The following is an 18,963-nucleotide window of genomic DNA, read 5'->3' as shown; positions in this document are numbered from 1 at the left end:
GGATTACAGGGTTGTGCTGATGTAAGGCTCCCTGCACGTCTATATGGGTGCGTATGATCACTGAGAAGCAGACAGACTGACTGACTGCTCAGAAGAAAGGACAAACAAGAAATGAGATAGAAACACCTTCAGACAGAAGTCAGTCGTGTTTTCTTAGCCTTCCCCAAAACACCCTTAAAGCAGAGTTAATTTCAATATGGTTTACTTGACAGCAAGCAAACACAATAAGGTCCAAAATGAAGAAAAGAGAGGATGGGATTAGGTACAGTACCACTGCTCGCTGCTAATCTTCCCTGACAGAGACAGAGCACTGGTCATGAATAAATTAACATCTGCCCGGGACCAACAGCATGCATAGCACGTAATGCATCAGCAGGGATGAGCAGTAAGTGTGTTGTGCAAGTCAACAATCACACTGTCTGTACATGCACACACAAAATCCTGTTTGCAACATCAATTTTCCCTCATTATACAAATAGCTTTACTGATATTGGATTTTTGGGATATATTGATATTAGAGTTTAACAAGGCTAAGAGGTTAGATCCATCTTGGCAGCGGCTGTGCTCGGATACATAAGTTCTAAAAGCCAACATCAGCATATTAAAAAAGCAATGTTTAGCATGTTTACCATGGCAGGCTGTGCCTGACGTCGGACTTCACTAACTACATACATATAAGTCTGCCATCTTACTGTCCTGTATATTATGGGGTACACTCAAAGTATCACATATCACTAACCAGAGTCAACAAATTTTCAGATTCTGAGTCCCTCTGTCCAATGGATGCAGATATATAACTGGATAAGTCATAATCCTCCTGCAGGCAACACAAGTAACAATAAATCATAATAATTCAGAGGAAAACCAAAATCAGTCAGCAGGATTCATCCAGGCATGTCGCACCCTAGTGCCACCCTAGTTTTGCATATAACAGTGTTGCCTATTAAAGTAAGATAGCATTAACAGTTTGAGCCTAGCTACAATTAACACTGAATATAAATTCTAGAACTGAATATGTTGTATATTGTTACCTCCCCCCCATCATAGAAAAATCTGTGGCATTTTGTGGAAATTTAAGCATTAAGCATTCTGGATTTTATACTTCGTGGACTACATACTTATTTATTATATAGGCTATACAGAGCATGAAATCAAAATTTGCATGTTTTATGTAACTGAATTGTTTAATTATCTGGGGCAAAGAAACAAATTAAGTTATAGACTATATTTATATGAAACGTGTATACTTATTACATTTGAAATATTTTAAACAGATGTAACATCTGCATATGTATTAAAAAATTTCTTTGATTTTGACACCCCATTTGATTTCCATGCCACCCTAAGAAGAAGATTTCTCTAGATCCACCCATGGATTCATCATCTATGTTCGTTAAATGTCATTTTAAAATTTCGTGGCAATGCATCCAGAGGAATTGGTGATCACAGATAAAGCGATTAAAAAAAACAAACGTAAAATAAACCAACGTGTTTCACAGGATTCCTCACATATGGTTTTTAAAACCTATAACAAGCTATAACAAAACTATAACAGCTCATGGCTGTCTTTGGCATTGCAATTTTTTCTAACTAAAGAAATAAGAAAAGTTATACAGATGACCTGTCATGAGCTAATATGGGTTGATAAAATTAGCCTGATTTGTCAAAAATTTATGGAATTTATTTCTTCCAGCTTTTGATGTTTTATTGAAATAATTAAGCTGTACTGCTGCTGTAGATGTCCGTCCCAGATGACGAACTGCAATCTATTTGGAAAATACAAAATAAAGCATTTTTTCTCACTATTTTATTTGAACATTAATTGACCTGAAACAATTTAACCTTGTTAATGAATCACTGAACAGAAAATCTGTGAGCTACACTCTAATAATTATACCATTTATCAAATACAACTTCACTGGTTTTCAGGTTCTTAACTGTTAAGATTTATTGTTTTTCTCTTTTAATTTTACTAATTTATCCGCATGATAATGATCACAATATTTGGATTCTGGGGAGATGTCCAAAAAAATTTGATAATTCTTATATGGACTTAAGTAACACTTTTCTGGTATTATTATCTAAAGTTTGACTGATAAAGAATAAGCATTAAAAAACAAATCAATTTTGTGGTATTTTAGATTAAATTTGTATTACAAGCTTTTTATTTATCAGCTTGATTCTCAACAATAAAAGACTTCAGTAAACAGAGACTAGCACTATGTGAGCGGTGAGCTTAGCTTTACAGCTCACAGAGCACAAAGCTAATTAAGAAATTGCTCAGTAAATCAATAGGGCACTTAAGATGAATGTTCAACATCAGCATTGCTTTTTCCTCTCTTTGCTGAGTCTCGAGCCAAGTGACCATCATCATTCATAGACAGCGAGCTGTGGTTCCCATTTTAATGTCCTACACTTTTTTAATTAAGCGTCCTTTGTCAGCCACAGATGGCTGAAGTAAAACCAGAACTTATGGGTACAACAAGCTCATGACATGCTGCAGCTATCGTAATAAACTGAAATATTGGCGATATATATATCGGAGAGTTGGCAGTTCGTCTTGTAACCGGAAGGTTGCCGGTTCGAGCCCTGGCTCGGACCGTCTCGCTCGTTGTGTCCTTGGGCAAGACACTTCACCTGCTGCCTACAGGTGATGGCCAGAGGGGCCGATGGTGCGATAGGGCAGCCTCGCTTCTGTCAGTCTGCCCCAGGGCAGCTGTGGCTACAACTGTAGCTGCCTCCAGCAATCTATAATCATTTCACTTTGGTTACAACTTCACTTTGTGTTAATTTGCTACAAAATCCGAAAAGAAAATCTCAAGAATCTTTTTTGGAAAGATTGATCAAATAAACATGAACGAGAGGTTCCTTAAATTTTAAGATATTCTTTCATACTCCAAGGACAATTCACCTCGTATAAACTGGTTAGCGTGAACGGTCGGTGTGAACAGCTGCAATAAGAACAGGTGTGTCTGAAAATAATTTTTAGCGCATAAGTTATTCCCGCCTGACTTGCCTGAGTATGATCACAATTGTTTTTTTCTCTCTATCAAATTAACTGAATAAAAAGTTTCTCTACACCAATGATCCCATTGGAAATGATGAGTGCTAAAAGTCAGTCTGGGATATTTTGTGTTGGGTGTCCAGATGTTCGGATCTACAGTTTGACGAGGAGGAGTGTCATACCACAGAGCAAGACAGATTGCCACTATTCACCTTCTGTCTATGTGCATATTGTGTAATACTGCTGCATTTTTCTGCATCTTCATATGGCCCTGAAGATGAATCACAGGAAAATAATTCACTCCTCAGTCGATGGATGTGGGCGTCAACCTCACATCACCTCCTCTGCCACTGCAGTTGCTGCAGATTAGGCAGTAAAGCTGCATTCAAAATTTCATGAAAATAATAAGAAGCAGAGACTTCTCACCTCAGCCTCCGGGGACTAAACATCTTGTCTTCTGCTATTGTCTCACTGAACGCTCACTGACAAAAAGCAGACAATAACACTATGAAAAATTAGCCTAGTGAAAAAGGATTATGAAAAGCTCACTGCTGTTATGAAACACCCACGGGATTTTCTGATGTATGACTTCATGCTGATGAGATGCTGTTATACCAGTTAACGCTCCATCAAATAATTCATCGGTCAAAAGTTTCCCCGAGTAAAATTCAATCCAATTTTATTTATATGGCACAACAACAGCGCCTCACAGCACTTAAAGACTAAAAGTGAAGTATTTCACCAATGAAGGCCAAACTGGTTACACTTTGATTTCCTGAACCATTAAAGGTCTGGCTTTTGGTTGATCATCTGGATTTCTAGCACATCAGTTTTGCTCAGCTGCCTGCAGTTTGATCAGTTCAACAGTTTCATCTGTACAAACTTCACTCAGCTCGTTTTAATATTTGATGTTGTTGTGAATGTGAACTTACTGCTGATATTGTTTGCATCAATCCAACTGCATCTATATATATTCTACTGTATCTACTGCATCTACTGTACAACTGTGCAATATTTTTCTGTTTTTGCAGTCAACGCATTCAAAGGTGGGTCATTCGATGCAAAGAATGACCGACTCAGAATTAGAAGAGTTTTTTTAGACTATAATTTCGGTCTATTTAATGCAAAGTTACCTTCATACTATGAATTTTTTCCAAGCTAGAAAACCTTGAAGTACAGTATATAGAGGTGATTTAAATTTTGGCACTTTTTAAAGCTTAATTGTCTCGTGTCTATTATGTAGAGGAATGAAAATAAGTATTTTCTGATCATTTGCAAGGGGAAAGTGCATTTTGGGCAAATTTTAAAAGGCCATGTAACCATGTGAAGAAGGAGGCTGGTCAGAACAGGTCACGGCCTATGACTGGTATCCTTTTTACCGACATTCTGGTATCAAGCTGATCTTTTAGCTGTGATTCCTTCTGTGCTAAAATAATGTTAGACAATTCCAGGTTTTTTGCAGGTTTAGGCATGTCGAATTATTATATTAACAAAAGACAAAACACATGTACACAAGACATGCTGAATACTCTTAAATGGAAGAAAAGAAAATATTTTGCACTTGGTTGACAGAAGCTGTAAATCCATTTATCTAAAAACAGAAGATAAATTTCATCTGCTGTGTCAAGATATCTGAATGATACCAGGTCATGTTAATTGCAAGGTCAATATTTTGCATGAATTAAATCAAAGTTTAAATGTGTTCCATGTGTTTCCAGTGCCAGCGGCCTCTCCACACTTCTCGCTACCAGATACTGTCTAACTGAGACAAGACAAGCCTCCCCTTTGTTCTGCCACACACACACGAAGGTAAACAATGCGTTCAGTGAACTGTCTGTAAGTGTACAAGCCTCTGTCAGTCTCACTGTTTCTGTCCAGTCTGATCCACACAGGTCTCCTGCCGCTCACCTTCAAAATGTCCGCCTTGCCCGGAGAATACAGCGGAGGGCAGGAGACAGGCGTAGTTTTTTTTCCCTCTCAACCACAAACGCGCACAGACCCACATCCTGTCTGTGTCGTGACTCTCTGCTGGACCCATGCCACGCATCGACACCTCACCCACAGAGAGCACACACAGCCTTGAAACATGAAAGTATCCTGTGATTTCGTACCCATTTCAGATAATCTAGAAACTCCCTAATAACAAATCTACTTTTTGATATCTTTGCCACTGATTTCCACCATATAACACCCTCTGTAATTCTTTTACAACATAACTGTATTTCTAAAAAAAAAAAATACATATTGATTACCAGCTCTTCAGCATTTATTCTGTCCAGGAATTGCAGGGCTGCACGGGGATGACACCTTTCTGGGAAGAGTGTGGTAAATATAATAAACAGTATCTTTTTTTTTTTACCACTGAAACCAAGCTGAAACTGGTCTCTGAGGTTGGTGCTTGGCACATGCCAACACGTGCCAAAACTGCAGTACCTACAGTGGCCACTTGAGGCCTCACATCCCCATAGACTGCCATGTTAAAATGCCCACGTTTCAAGTGAAAATAAACTAGTACTAACAATATTACTCTGCGCGTGGCAGCTTTGATTGACAGATAGATTTTGAATCTCTTGGTCAAGTTTTTAGTGTTGTTGATATTCTATTATTTGCATTTGATCAAGTAGCTTCTAAGTACAAACTGTGTCTCTGCAATGAAGGATATGCATGTATTGATAACCAAGCTAGTTAGCAGTTTGTAGCACCAAAAAACCCCCAAATAAAAACAAACAAACAGAGACAGTCATGAAATAAAAGTTGAAAGGACTTAACAAACCCATGGCTGATGTAAATCTGACTATGTCCATCTTTTATATACAGTAATATGATTAGAGCTTAAATGTGAACCGTTGGGAATATTTAGAATAAAGTGAACTTAACTATCTATAAACTCTTCTGCACTTGTGTGCAGATCTAGCAGCTTGGGACTGCAGTACATTAACTGCTCTTAACACACTTGAGTCCCTGACCAAACAGTCAAGGGTCAAGCCACATTGTGTCCAGCACATGTTGACAAGCAGAATGAGTGGAAAACCCCACTGACAACCCCAAACCACTATAGATAACATAGATATCTCAATCCAAACCTTCAAATAAATCACTTGCTTCTCCTTTCCACCAGACTTTCCCTTCCTCCTCAGCTCTGTGTGCATTTTTAATGATTTTTCAGCTCATTCTTTTGGTTTTACGGACTATACAATGTAGTCACCGTTCTCTATAATAGACCTGTTAACCAATACCTGCCCCAGAAGCTTAGCATTCAAAGATCAAAATATCTCAAAACTATAGAGACAAAAAGTGGAGAAAGAAAAGCAGCTTCTGTTGTACATAGAGAAAAAAGTTTCTCCAACATTCTTAATATGAACAACAGGAATTGCAAAACACCTCTACAAAGATTCCGATTGCACAGCAACCCTGCCTGTAAAAGTTACATGGATATAAATATGTTTTAGTCAAATTAATTCAATTTACTGCATTATGCTGTCTCTGTGCTAAGCACTAATCTGTGTGTAGAAATGGAAAAGCAACAATAATGAAGGGTTCGGTTAAATGAGAAGACAAGATGAGCTAAATCTGTTGAAACGCAACTGCGTGTTCGTGCATGTATGCGTGTATGCGTGTGTGTGTGTGTGTGTGTGTGTGTGTGTGTGTGTGTGTGTGTGTGTGTGTGCGCGCTAAATGAATGGACTGTCCCAGTTCTTGGTGTCGATCTTCCACTGCAGAGGAGAGAAGAGAGAACAGGGCTGCAGGGAAGCGGAGGAAGGGAGGATAAAAGACCTAACTAACAACATCCTCATCTTCCCTGTCATTCTTTCGCCCTCACTCTGCCTACTCTCCACTTCCCTACTTTTCCCTGCTACTTCATCAGTAGCTCTCCTTGATCTAACTCAATCTCACTCAGTAAGCTTTTTCTAATTCCCCCATCTTTTCAATTTGTTTCATCATATATATTTTTCTCTTCCTCTTGCCTTTTTGTGTTATGCATCACCTCTCCCCCGCATCCCCAACAACCCTTTCTTGCCTTCCTGGTCCACCAATCACAATGCTTGAGAGGCTCTGCACCAATCCTCTGGCACAGCAACCCCCTTCACAGCCATGTTAAAGTGAACATAATATCCTGGTGCCACAAGAATGGCATAATATGGTGACATGTAACCTTTCATACAACTTTCCTTCCTATACACAGGTGTTTGCAATCTCTACAGTTCGCACATACTTTCTTCTCCTTTAACGTTCCTTTATCTTATTACTTTCCTTTCACATCTCTACTCCAGCTGTATTTCTGCTCAGCTCTGTAGAGGAGTCCTTCTATTATTCATAATGCTCTCTCCTCAGTTAAGTTACTCCTTTTCTGTTATCTCTGCTCCGTCCCATCAGATTCTATATTGCTGGCATCTGCTGCTGCAGCTTGTAAATGCTCACATGTGGCTTTTTAAATCTTGATGTTATCATACAAATGACTTTGCATTCTTCTGATGACATAAAAAAAAAGTTTGGGTTCTTTTTGTTTTAGCTTGATAACTGAGTTTCTCTAAGTGGTGATAAAAACCCCTGCAACAATCAGACAGCATGAAGAGAAATGAGTGGAGTGGGTTTCATGTTGACAGCTCTGAGATGAAACCATTTAATAGATCTTTTAGTGAGTCACTGTTAGTTTTCCTTCTCTGGCTGTCAAGAAAGATAATAGAGTGATAGCTCGCTGCAGCCCAATCAGCGCCTCACAGTAGGAATTATTTTGTAAAATTAGCAACCGCCAAAGCTGCACTAATCATCATTATTTTGGCTAAATGGACTGCAGCAATACTATGTATTCATCATACGGTATGTATCAGCTTTGTTATAGCCAGAGCAGGCTGCTGTTTTCAGCAACCTACCTGCCCTTCCCCAACAACAAACATGAAAAGCTGGTGACACAGTGTATAAAAATATCACTTTTACTTGAAGTGCATTGCTTTGTAGCTGACAGTAACTTGCCTCAAAGATGAGATTTAATTACTTGCCCATGTCAAAGTAATTTTAGCTCATATCAGGGCTGCCTATCCTAGGATAGCGTGTTGATGTGGTGGACGAGAACAAGTACTTGGGTGTGCACCTTCAACAACAGGCTCAACTGGGAGATGAACACAGTGGGTACGTATAAGAAGTAGATTGGCAGGCTGTGTTTCTTAAGGAAGTACAGATCTCCTGTTGTGGGGAGCGCAGCGTGCTATGTTGTGGTCTTCTGGAGGGGAGGGCTGCATTGGAGCTGGTGACACCAACAAACTGAATAAATTAATTAGGAAGGCTGCAAACTGTTCACTGAACAAACTGTTATGCATTATGGATAGTTCTCACTACCCTCTGCACCACTTACTTGAGAGACAGCAAAGAAAAGTTGGTAACAAACTGATTGGACAGATACAGGAACTCTTTCATATCACATGCATTAATTCTTTACACTGCAGCACATCTGTATAGAAAAGGAGCATCTGTTCTCTTGTGTTAACACTAGAGATGCACTACTTGATAGGCCAGGGACTGGAACGACAAACGATGAATTGTCAGGCTGCTCAGCCCAAACCAGTGACCAACCGATCAGTCTCAGACATTACCGATTATAAACCAGTCTGTTTCATGCATCCACAACACGCACACAGCGATGCGGGGAAATAGATACTCACACTCTCACTGTAAATGAGGAAGACACAAAACAATAAGGGAACCACCCCCCAAAAACTCATACGTAACAACAAACCTAAATAAGACACTTAAATCACCGTCATCCAGCTGAACATGCCCAGCTTGAAGAAGCTAACAACTGTACTTTACTCCTTTATTAAATATAATAATAGAAAAAGAAAAGTTGATTTTTTCTTTGCATATGGTATCAGTTATAGTTCTTAGAAAGAAAATCAACACTGGTAGGTCACCGTGATTAAAAAAATTGTGAAATCGCCTAGAAAACTGGTGCATTATTAGCAGTTTGTTTAACCCTGAATTGTCACCACTCTCCTCATACACAAACACAGTTTTTTTTACTCTCTACTAAAACTTAAACTGTTATACTGAGCAACTTTAATATCATCTAATATTTGCTATTCTTTACGTATTCATTAGTGCATTTCGTATGTGAATCTGAATTTGACATTTTGCTTTAGCTTTGCTGATATTAAAATATTTTTGGACTTCTGTAATATTAAAATATTATTTAATATTTGAATTTACATTTATTTGAACTTAATTCACTGACATCCCATAGTTGCAATGCATGCCCCTTTTGCCACTAATGTCAATATTGTGTTTAGTTTTTGTCTGAAGGTATTCTGTTAACAATATTAAATAGATATAGGAAAAACATTCAGCGATGAAAACAGACATTTTTGGGGGTATCCACTCAAAATATATATCTAAACCATTAATCAGTAACAAATGTTTGCAGATAGTTTTTAGACCACTCACCAATAAAATCAGCTAAATATTGCAGCTCTAAATATGATACATTTATAATATTTGTTTCATCTTGTGTTTCTGTTTCACTGGCGCATCACCATATGCCTTAGGGACAATGTGGCAGATTGGCCATCACATTGATTGATTGATCAATTGGGGAGAAGATTAAATTGGTTTCGCATGGTGAAAGTGTGAAAATGCATGTCCCCTTCCCCCACTGCTAATCCCGGTATCCTTAATAGTCATAAAAACAGCCCAAAATACAAAGTTTACTTTGAACTAATGTAAGCAAAAAATTCTGTCCTCTTTCATGCAAACCTTCCAACATGCAAACAATAAAAAATACAAGCATGTGTGCTCAGAAAAGACAGACAACAAAGAGAAATGCAAGGACTGAATATTTTAATGGGCAGCGGGTATAATGGAGTGGAGGACAAAGAGATATAAACACGCTGGTGGAAGAGCAGGAAAGAAGAGCAGGCTTCTGACATGAATCTTGGCTTAAATAAGTGTCGGGGGATTAATGTGGTACAATGCATGGTCACAGGGGATCTCTGTATGTGTGTGTGTGTGTGTCTGTGTGTGTGTTTGTGTGTCCTGCTTCCAACCCCCAGTCCCAGAAGCAGAAGTGTGGCAGAACAATACAGCCTTCTGCCAGCTGACAGACATGCAGGGAGGGAGGCAGGGCATTGATGGAGAGTGGTTAAAAAAAGAGGGAGAGAGAGAAAGATAAAGCCGGATGGGTAGGGGGAGAGCAGAGTTGAGGAGAGAAGCGGCAGCAGATAAAAAAAAAAAAAGACGCCAGAATCGAGTCCTTCCCAAAAATAAACCTCAGAAGAGGCAGCGTCTTTCCAGCCTCACCCCCCCCATCCCCCTTGCTAATTCTTGTCTCACTTTGAAATAATAGAGAGCTCAGTGCTCCCTGTATGAGACCTTTGTTGGATTTCATTCTCTTCAATCCATATATTCAGTTTAATACAGGTTCATCCTCTCAGATAGTCCAGTATATCTTTATTTGCTTTTACATTTGTTTCATATCAGTGTATAGCCATGCTAGCAGTTTGGTCCATACTCCCTCTGTATCAGCATGCCAGACACACTACTCATCACATACTGATGCTGGGTCAGGACCCAAAGAGATCACAATGCCAGTGTGATGCTGCTTCCTTAGCTATTTCTAAAAGTGTTGAAGGATCCAAAGAGCTCCATAAAAATCCCTCAATATACAAAAACTGTGCCATGAGAAAAGTGCTACGGTATCCTCAGTCACAAGATACACATGGTACACAAAGGCCGTATTAAAGAAGTAGAGAAAGGTGTTGCAGATAGGAGAACTTCATTTCTGTTCTATTTTTACTCAAAATATGGTGTTTTTCTAAACCCAATCAAACAGTTTTAGGTCTTGTGACTTCTGTTTTCTACGGAGCCCCTCTGATGACATGGTCCAAAAAATAAATAAATTGTGGCCACAAAATACTACTTCATGGGCACGAAATGGGTATAACGTGCCCACGAAATACTTATTTGTGCCCACAAAATACTATTTCGAGGGCACGAAATAGGTATAACGTGCGCACGAAATTCTAATTTGTGGGCACGAAACACTTGACCGATAACCGTGATCCTTCCCAGGCCCTTGCAGTTGGTTGACAATAAAATCTATCCTGGCGTCCAGCATGCTGGAAAGTGAAGCTATGGAGTTTCTCTTGATTAAATTATGAAAAGAAGGAATTCCTCACTAAGTGTACAATGATCGAGGAGTAAGAAGGTGTTGAACATCATGTTATGACAACTTAAAAATGCTGATATTTTGTAGGTATAAAGCTTACTATGTTTGGCATCTTCATATGAAACTAGCATGCTAAAATACTAAATAATTAACACTGATGCTGACGCAAAATTGGATATTTCTCCAGACACTTCCAGTAGTAAAACCAAATGACTAAACAATTTAAACCATTGACTTGATAAAGTTGCTAACTGAAAAGTCTATACCGTCCATTTTTTAAACTGAATCGTTCTTATTTGATCTGTTTATCTAGTATTATCTATAGATCTATAGATTATTTAGACATCACACTTTCCCCCTGCCCTTTTAATCATGTTTACTCCCTAAATTTGATTATGAGTCATAATTAAATACACTTCAAACTCATGCGAGACTTAAAACACGTAATACATGGTAAGAATTTAAATGTATCCTGCCGACTCTCTGTTTGACTTTCAAGTCTGAGGACAAGGCAGGGGTCAAGTAAAGCCGCCACAAACTGGAGTAACACAATCACTAAAAGCACAGTGTCCAAAATAATAAAGGAAATAACCAGGAGATGAATAAGTAATGCCAACAATTCTCACTAAGTGTAGTGTTTTCAATCTGGCTTGAAGCCCATCTTATTCCACACAGTGGTTTTAGTCTTTTGCTACTCTGGAAGGCATCACAAAAATTACTTTCTCAACAAAAAAAAAAAAAAATTGTATTATTAGTCCATTATGCTTCCAACATAGGAAAACTCCACCACCATGAGCTAAAGACAGTGACGTGTAGTTTTAGCTGTGCTAAGTCAGTCAGTCAGTCAGTCAGTCAGACTATTGACAAAGCAAATACACAGCAGAGCATTAATCAGTCACACACGATCCAACAGCCTCTTAATGTATAAATCAATCAGGCTAACCATAGTGTGCCACTCAGCCAGTCAGTTTACCAGCCAGCTGACCAATCTGAAAAGCATGCTGACTTTATTGCTACAAGAGATGCAACTTGTTCATGTAATCCGGCTTGAAAGCACTGAGTGGCTTCATGTTTGTCTGGAGCTTGCATCTAATAGCATTAATGGTGGCTCTTCAGTGCACTGATCTCAGTGGAACTCTTAATGCATGACTTCTATTTTCCAGTTTCTGGTAACATCCATACCATCAACAGTGTTGGACAGTGAAGATCTATAAGCTCTGTATGCATTACTGAAGCAACTTAAAAAACAAAGTAAGAGTTAAAAAGATTTCGTGCAATCTTGACTACTATTTAAAAAAATGTGGCAAAAGGAAAACTGCAAGCAATACAAATAAGTCATGAGTGAGCTTACAAAGCACATAGCTTGATTTAAAATGCCAAACTGACATCTCTATTTGTGTCATAACTAAACTAAATAATTTAATAGTGGTATTAATCTTCTCGTGTAATATCTTGGTCAAGAAGTGAATCATATTTTTAAAATATGATTCACTGCATAATGAGGTTAAAAAAAGTACTATCAGAAAGTTTAATTCTAACATTACTAACAAACACTTATATTTTTAATTTTCATACTGAAAAAACAAACAAACAAAACAAACGTATTGTAGGTTGGGATCAGTGGTGTTCCAGCCGATCAAGCAAGACAGGCAGTACTTGCCCAGTAAAGTACTTTTCTAAATTACCAGCTGTATAAAATGAAAATTACTCAAGAGTTTTAAAGTATTTTTACATATACATATATATATATATATATATATATATATATATATATATATATATATACACATACACACATACACACATATATATATATATATATATATATATATATATATATATATATATATATATATATATATATATATATATATATATATTATATATATAATATATATATATATATATATATATTTTGAAGAGCAACCCTTAAGGCTTGTCCACAGGAAGTGACTAGTAGCAACATGGTAAGAAGAGACTAATGAAAGTCAATGACATTCAGCCACTTAAGAGCACTGGTGGTGTAAAGTGACCAGGTCTCAGGTTAAACTTTTGTTAACTTCAATGTGAGCAACTTAAATGATCAATGAAGTGAAGGATACAATTAATTGCTATTAAATGGCTGGTAAATACTGTATGCTACAGGGTTACCTAGGCAACCAGTGTGATCAGTCAAGGGTGGAAAGCAAAGGGCAATAAGCAAATTGGTTTAAGTGCTGGAAAGTTTATGTAGAGCCATGAAAATAATTCAAGTGTTTGGTGGCAAAACAGATGATATAAAAGATGGACGTGGTTTCCATGATTGAAAAGTGAAGCCAACACAAAAGCCAACTGCATTTTGTGCAGGATTAAAGTAAGTAGGCTAAAGGGTGTTGCAAAAAGATTTTTTGCTCTACAGAAGTCTAAGGAAGCCTTGACCCTGACCTAAAAAATTACTTCCCTGTTCATTCTGTTCCTTCTGACTAAGCCCATGAATTTTCTCACAAGCTCCAGCTCAACCCTTACGTGTCACATCTACATCTAAAACATCAAGACATCACCATTATTACATCCATCTATTATACTGCAAATGGGAAGCAGCTAAATATCCTTAGTGGTAGATTATGCTGTGACTCCAGTGACCCATTTAACATACAGCCAACAATGATACTGATACTCTTTATAATTAGCTGTTCTTTTATGATCGAAAATGGAAGTGTGTTATTTAATCAACATTGAAGAGCCATTTCAGGCATACAGTATGAGAGAGATGACGAGAAAAGAGAGAGAGATCAAGTAAAGTGAGGAGAGTTAAAGATAACTGTGGCGATGTGAGCCGAGGAGGGAGAAGATATTTTTTGCTCCCTGGTGCCAAGAATTAGCCCTGGGCAGACGGGGTTATAGATTTACCTTGAGTGAGCCAGTGATAGCTGATATCCCCATGACAAGGTTATGCCACAAACACCGGGAAACTGCTGACGTCAGAATACACACATTATACTACATCAACATTACTTGTTGCCTTATAGTAAAACCATAAACCTGTGACCAAACCGACTCAAATTCAGCTCTTTCAGCTTCCTGATGAATCCCCATTATCATGCAGTGTTTTTATGGCACATCATTAACTGCTGCATTTGCCCTTCTACGTAGCCAATGATCATTACTGCTTCTCAAAAGAATGACTCCAACCTGGCAAATAAAATAAATACATTCCCATGGTTTTAAACTTCTTTGAAAAAATACATCTATACAACATTCTTGTGGCATTCATGTTGTTGATATTTCTTCAGGGACACTACTTTTCTCTTTCTGTATACATAGAAAAACCTATCTATTCATAAGTGTTCATGGACACAAAAAGTAAAGTCCTCTTGGGGGAGATAAGAAGTGGTGAGAAGAAATGTGTTTAGGTACCAAACTACTTGGGTTAAGAAAAAGACCATGGTCTGGGTTGATAAAAAAAAATATCAGTGTTTCACAGGTTTAGTCAGGTTTCCAAGAAAAGAACAATTTCACAAGAAATATATAACCCAGGAAAAACAGCTGGAGAAATAGATCAATGGGTTTGAAGGCTTATCAGATGCCAACACACTGCACAGAAAGAAAGAAAGAAAATTGTACAACACTTCAGAGAGACACCCATGCCCAACTATAATTAAAACTGACCAAACGGCACTAGTGTCATTTCAGACTGTTTGAATGTTTCACTTTTGAGTTGAAAGTATTATTTGCTTAACTGATTACTTGACAACTTTTGACATTTTTGCAAAGCGTACTGACATTTAATTTTTTAGTTAAGTTACTGTATAAAACACACATTTGATTTATATTGTTTGTTCCTGGAGTTTGTGAATCCATTTTCTCCAGCTGCAAAATATATAAATAATTAAAATAGCCATTAGTTGCAGCATTCACTCATCCTATCATTTCCATTAGGATGAGTGGATATAAAAACGAAAAAGAATACAGTTGATTTAAGGTGGCATTCACAATCTGATCTGTTGCTTAATTTCAAGGATTTTCTCCACTTAAACTGAAAGAAAGACAGATTTTACGTCCTATTTTTTCAACTCACAAAACCCAACATAAGACACTGCACAGAAAATTGTTCCAATGAACCGATCAATTTTGCTCAAAGTGGACAAGAGAAGTGAAGGGTTCCTATAGCCATATGAAAGTTAGTCTGGTCTACGCAATTTTTTCGAGTTGAAAGATTCCCTAAAACAGCAGAGTCTGCATCCGATGTCTTAGGTTGTTTTAAGGCAAGATTTTCCTCTGAGACTACTCTTTGGAATTATGTAAAGAATTTTAAGCACATATGGGCAAACATCTGTTATGAAAATGATTTAGTGGCAGATGTAGGAATGGACTTCTTATATTTAAGTTATTATTTTTTAATTCCTACACCATGTCTTCTCATAAAAGCTTAATTGCCAATGAATAAATTAATAAAATCACCACGAGAGCACAGCTAACTCACATCTAGCTGACTTCCTGTAGGCCAAGGAAGTGATGTCCATTTTGACCTTGATGTTAATGAGGTCAGGGGTACTGACTCTCTGTGACAGGTGGCTAACCCTGAACTAATTATAGCCTCGGGCTGGTCAATGTGTACAAACACAAAAGCCCAAATGTCAGCATGTGCACGCAAGAGCAAACGGGAAGCATTTTAAGCACAAACAAAGATGCATTTGGACAAATAAGCACATACGCGCAAGTTGTCAAGGGGATTCAAACACTGGACCTGATGCTGATGTCCAACTTCAGCTAAAAGACTGATAGTTTACAAAGTGAAGCTGTCAATGCAGTGAGGAATATTTATTGATTTCAAGTCAGACCTATTGATCATCTTCTAGGTGCTTTTGTGTGTCAGTGATTTCGTCTTAACTTCGTCCTTGCACAATGACTTATGTACAGGCGCACACAGACAGACAGCCCACACCTAACCGCAGGGTGTGACTGCTGACGCTTTTGGCTGGGGTACACGTTTCTCCCCCAAAGTCCCACACCTCTCACGTCACAGTCGAACAGGAGGTTGAATGTGTGGTGTGATGGCATAAAACGGGACATTATGTTTTCTTCTGAAAAAGTTCCTTAAAGAGAGGAAGATTTAAAGTATGTGTGTCCCTATAAGTGGTACCTTTTTTATGTATTTTCAAAATATTGTTTTCTTTACAACAAAGCCACCAAACCAGTGAATTTAAGTCACTTAAAACATAACAGCAGCTGACACAGCTGCCTGAAATCCCAGTCTGTTCTCTGTAGCTGATTCCTGTCATCTTCTCCTTTCTTCTCTGCCCATGCTCCCTGCACATCCATCTTTGTCTTTTTTCCCCCACTCACCCCCCACAGTATTCCCTCTGGGACCACCCCTCTTATCCCGCTGAGTGTCTCGTACGTGCATGCATGATTATGTGTGTGCATGTGTGTGATGGGAGGCTGCATCGTGACAAAAGAGAAGCACCTAGCCTTCACTAGACCACCACATCTCAAACATTTCTCTTTCCTCCTGTGTGTCAGCTCTCATTCCTCCTTTACTTTCCCTCTTACTAAGACCAATTTTATCCCTCTAAACTCATCCTTCCCTCCTTGTCTTTCTCTACCTTTTTCTTTGGTTCGCGAGACCGTTTCCTTGACTTCTTCCTCTCCTTCTCCTTCTCTTCCTCTGCAGCGAGGTTCTCGTCCGCCTTTTTCTTCAGCTGCGAAGCGGCATGCGCCATGGTTCTCCAGCCCAATTAATCCACACAGGTGGGAACTGAAAAAGGAGGGATGAATGAAGGAAGGGAGTCTGGACCCAAAGTCTCCCCTTTAGCCTTATCTTCTTGGCTCCTAATTATCTTTTTGTTCCTCCTCTTCTCGGCTGTTCTTTTGTCAGAGAGTGAGCCCTCACAGGTGTGTGAGAGGGAGATTGTCTGAGGACTTTCCTGTCCTCGTTTTAAAGATTTGGCTCTCTCTTTTGTGCCTTATTTCCCTCAGCAGCTATCCACTGAGGTCCAGTTTGGGGCATGGCACAGACAGGACATACTCCTCTCTTTCACCTCTGCAAAATCCACGGCTGACAAGACAGCTGCTTCCACTCAGAGCTCACAGTGTAAATGAGTGCCAAATTATAACAAATACAAAAAGAAGAAGAATTTCCTTTAAACATTTAGGATCCACACACAGTTGAAATGGTCCTCTTGTTAATGAATAGTGTATAAATGAAAGCTTAGTTACAGGTAGATTAAGAGAGCTTCAGGGATGGAGGTCCAAAAAGGGGGCTCAATCTCCAGCCCTCAGCCCAGCAAAAAGCTCTGTCTGGGTGTAAAGTCTGGTCCTGTTGCCTGCTTGACTGGTTCCCAAAGTCTGCTGCCTGCACCTGAGCACTGAGCCATCCTCTATGTGCACACACACACGGTCCGCAACGCCTCGCCGGGACACATGAACAGCAGGGAAATGACAGAGGAAAGGAGGTTTAGATAGGAGAAGGAGAAGGAGGGGGAGGAAGAGGAGGGAGGGGTGCAAAAGGAGGGGGCAGAGAGAGAGAGAGGTAGAGAGAGCAGCTGGGACAGCACAAAAAAGGAGGGAGTAGGGATGGATGAATACCTCTGCTTAGTACCAGCTGGCTATGGCTGAGCGATAAAGAGAGAAAGGAAGATGAGACTCCATGCAGGGTACATACAGTACAAACACACAATGGGAGTCCAGCATATCACACCGTGCAGAGGTCTGCAGCCATGACGCTCTGGTTACGAAACTTCAGCATCTTTGCCATCTTGATCCTCATTTTATTTCCTTTACATATGAAAACAAGGGCAGTTGAATACATTACCACGTTTTGTTTAATCAGAGTTTAACTGTCTGAATCATAAAGTATTACGCAGAGATCAATCTAATACAAAGCTACAATAATAATGTTTAACTTAGCTTTTGACAAACCATTCAGCATAAAGGTGCACTGTACATATAAACCCACACACTTAGTATTCTTTGGTAGGTTATAATAACAGCTAAGTATATTTTGTGACTTATGTTGCCATTGCTTTTTAATGCGAGAATACAGTGCTAACCTGCAACTGAAGTAGTGAAGTGAAGCTTTTATTTTGAAAGTTGAGCTAAATCTTATTGTGTCATGTAGAGCCAGCCTGAGGCATAAGCCGACTAAGCAGCTGGCGGGAGCCCCCAAGAGCACCTGAAATGTCACACCAGACATTTGATAAATGTATATTTATATAGTAATACAGTAATCATACACAAGACAGTGGAATATTTTGATAAATATGTCTCAAAAAGGATTTATCGCTCTGGTTTGAAAAGAAAAGAAAACACAGGATAAAGGTATTTTTCTAGGAATAATTACATTACACTCATAAGCCATGATAATGGCTGTGCTCGATATATAATGCACAAATGAGCGTCCATGGCAATATACAGATAATATTGGCAGTGCTGAGGTCAGTGGATAGTGATGGGATTAAACGTGGGCAGGGACCCCAAATGAAATTGTGCTTAAGACCCCATCAAAGCTTGGGCTGGCTCTGGTACCATGGATTTTAGATCAGAATATCCAGCTCTCTTCAATCTCAAATTGGTGAATTGATTTTGTCCTATCTGGGTGAGGACCTGTGCTAGCTGAGAAACTGGATTTTTGTTGTCATGATGATATGAAGATATCGAAACCCTACACAAACAAATCCTGGAACAGAGTGATTCAAACACAGCATGCATTCACACTCACATTTAGCCTTGCTTAATAAATTTTTCTTCTTTTTGAAGTATTTTGTGCCTATTAAAGCAGAACGCCATATTCCTGATATATAGACATTCATAACAATAAATATTG

General features: G+C 38.7%; 1 protein-coding gene across 3 annotated transcripts in view; it reads right to left on the bottom strand.

The window, feature by feature from the left end:
• LOC101464804 (ankyrin-3) overlaps positions 1–17,569 on the bottom strand; it is a 127,579-nt gene extending 110,010 nt beyond the window's left edge. For 2 of the 3 annotated variants that reach the window (XM_076887684.1, XM_076887685.1), the window contains exon 1: positions 16,745–17,568. In XM_076887684.1, the coding sequence (XP_076743799.1) occupies positions 16,745–16,861 (117 nt within the window). In that variant the 5' untranslated portion in view covers positions 16,862–17,568. Of the gene's footprint in view, positions 1–16,744 lie in introns of all 3 variants that reach the window. The other variant, XM_076887683.1, reaches the window with a different exon arrangement.
• Between the last annotated feature and the right edge of the window lie 1,394 nt (positions 17,570–18,963).

This window comes from Maylandia zebra, linkage group LG8 (genome assembly GCF_041146795.1).
Source record: "Maylandia zebra isolate NMK-2024a linkage group LG8, Mzebra_GT3a, whole genome shotgun sequence".
Classification (NCBI taxonomy): domain Eukaryota; kingdom Metazoa; phylum Chordata; class Actinopteri; order Cichliformes; family Cichlidae; genus Maylandia; species Maylandia zebra.
This window is presented reverse-complemented; position numbering and strand designations above follow the sequence as displayed.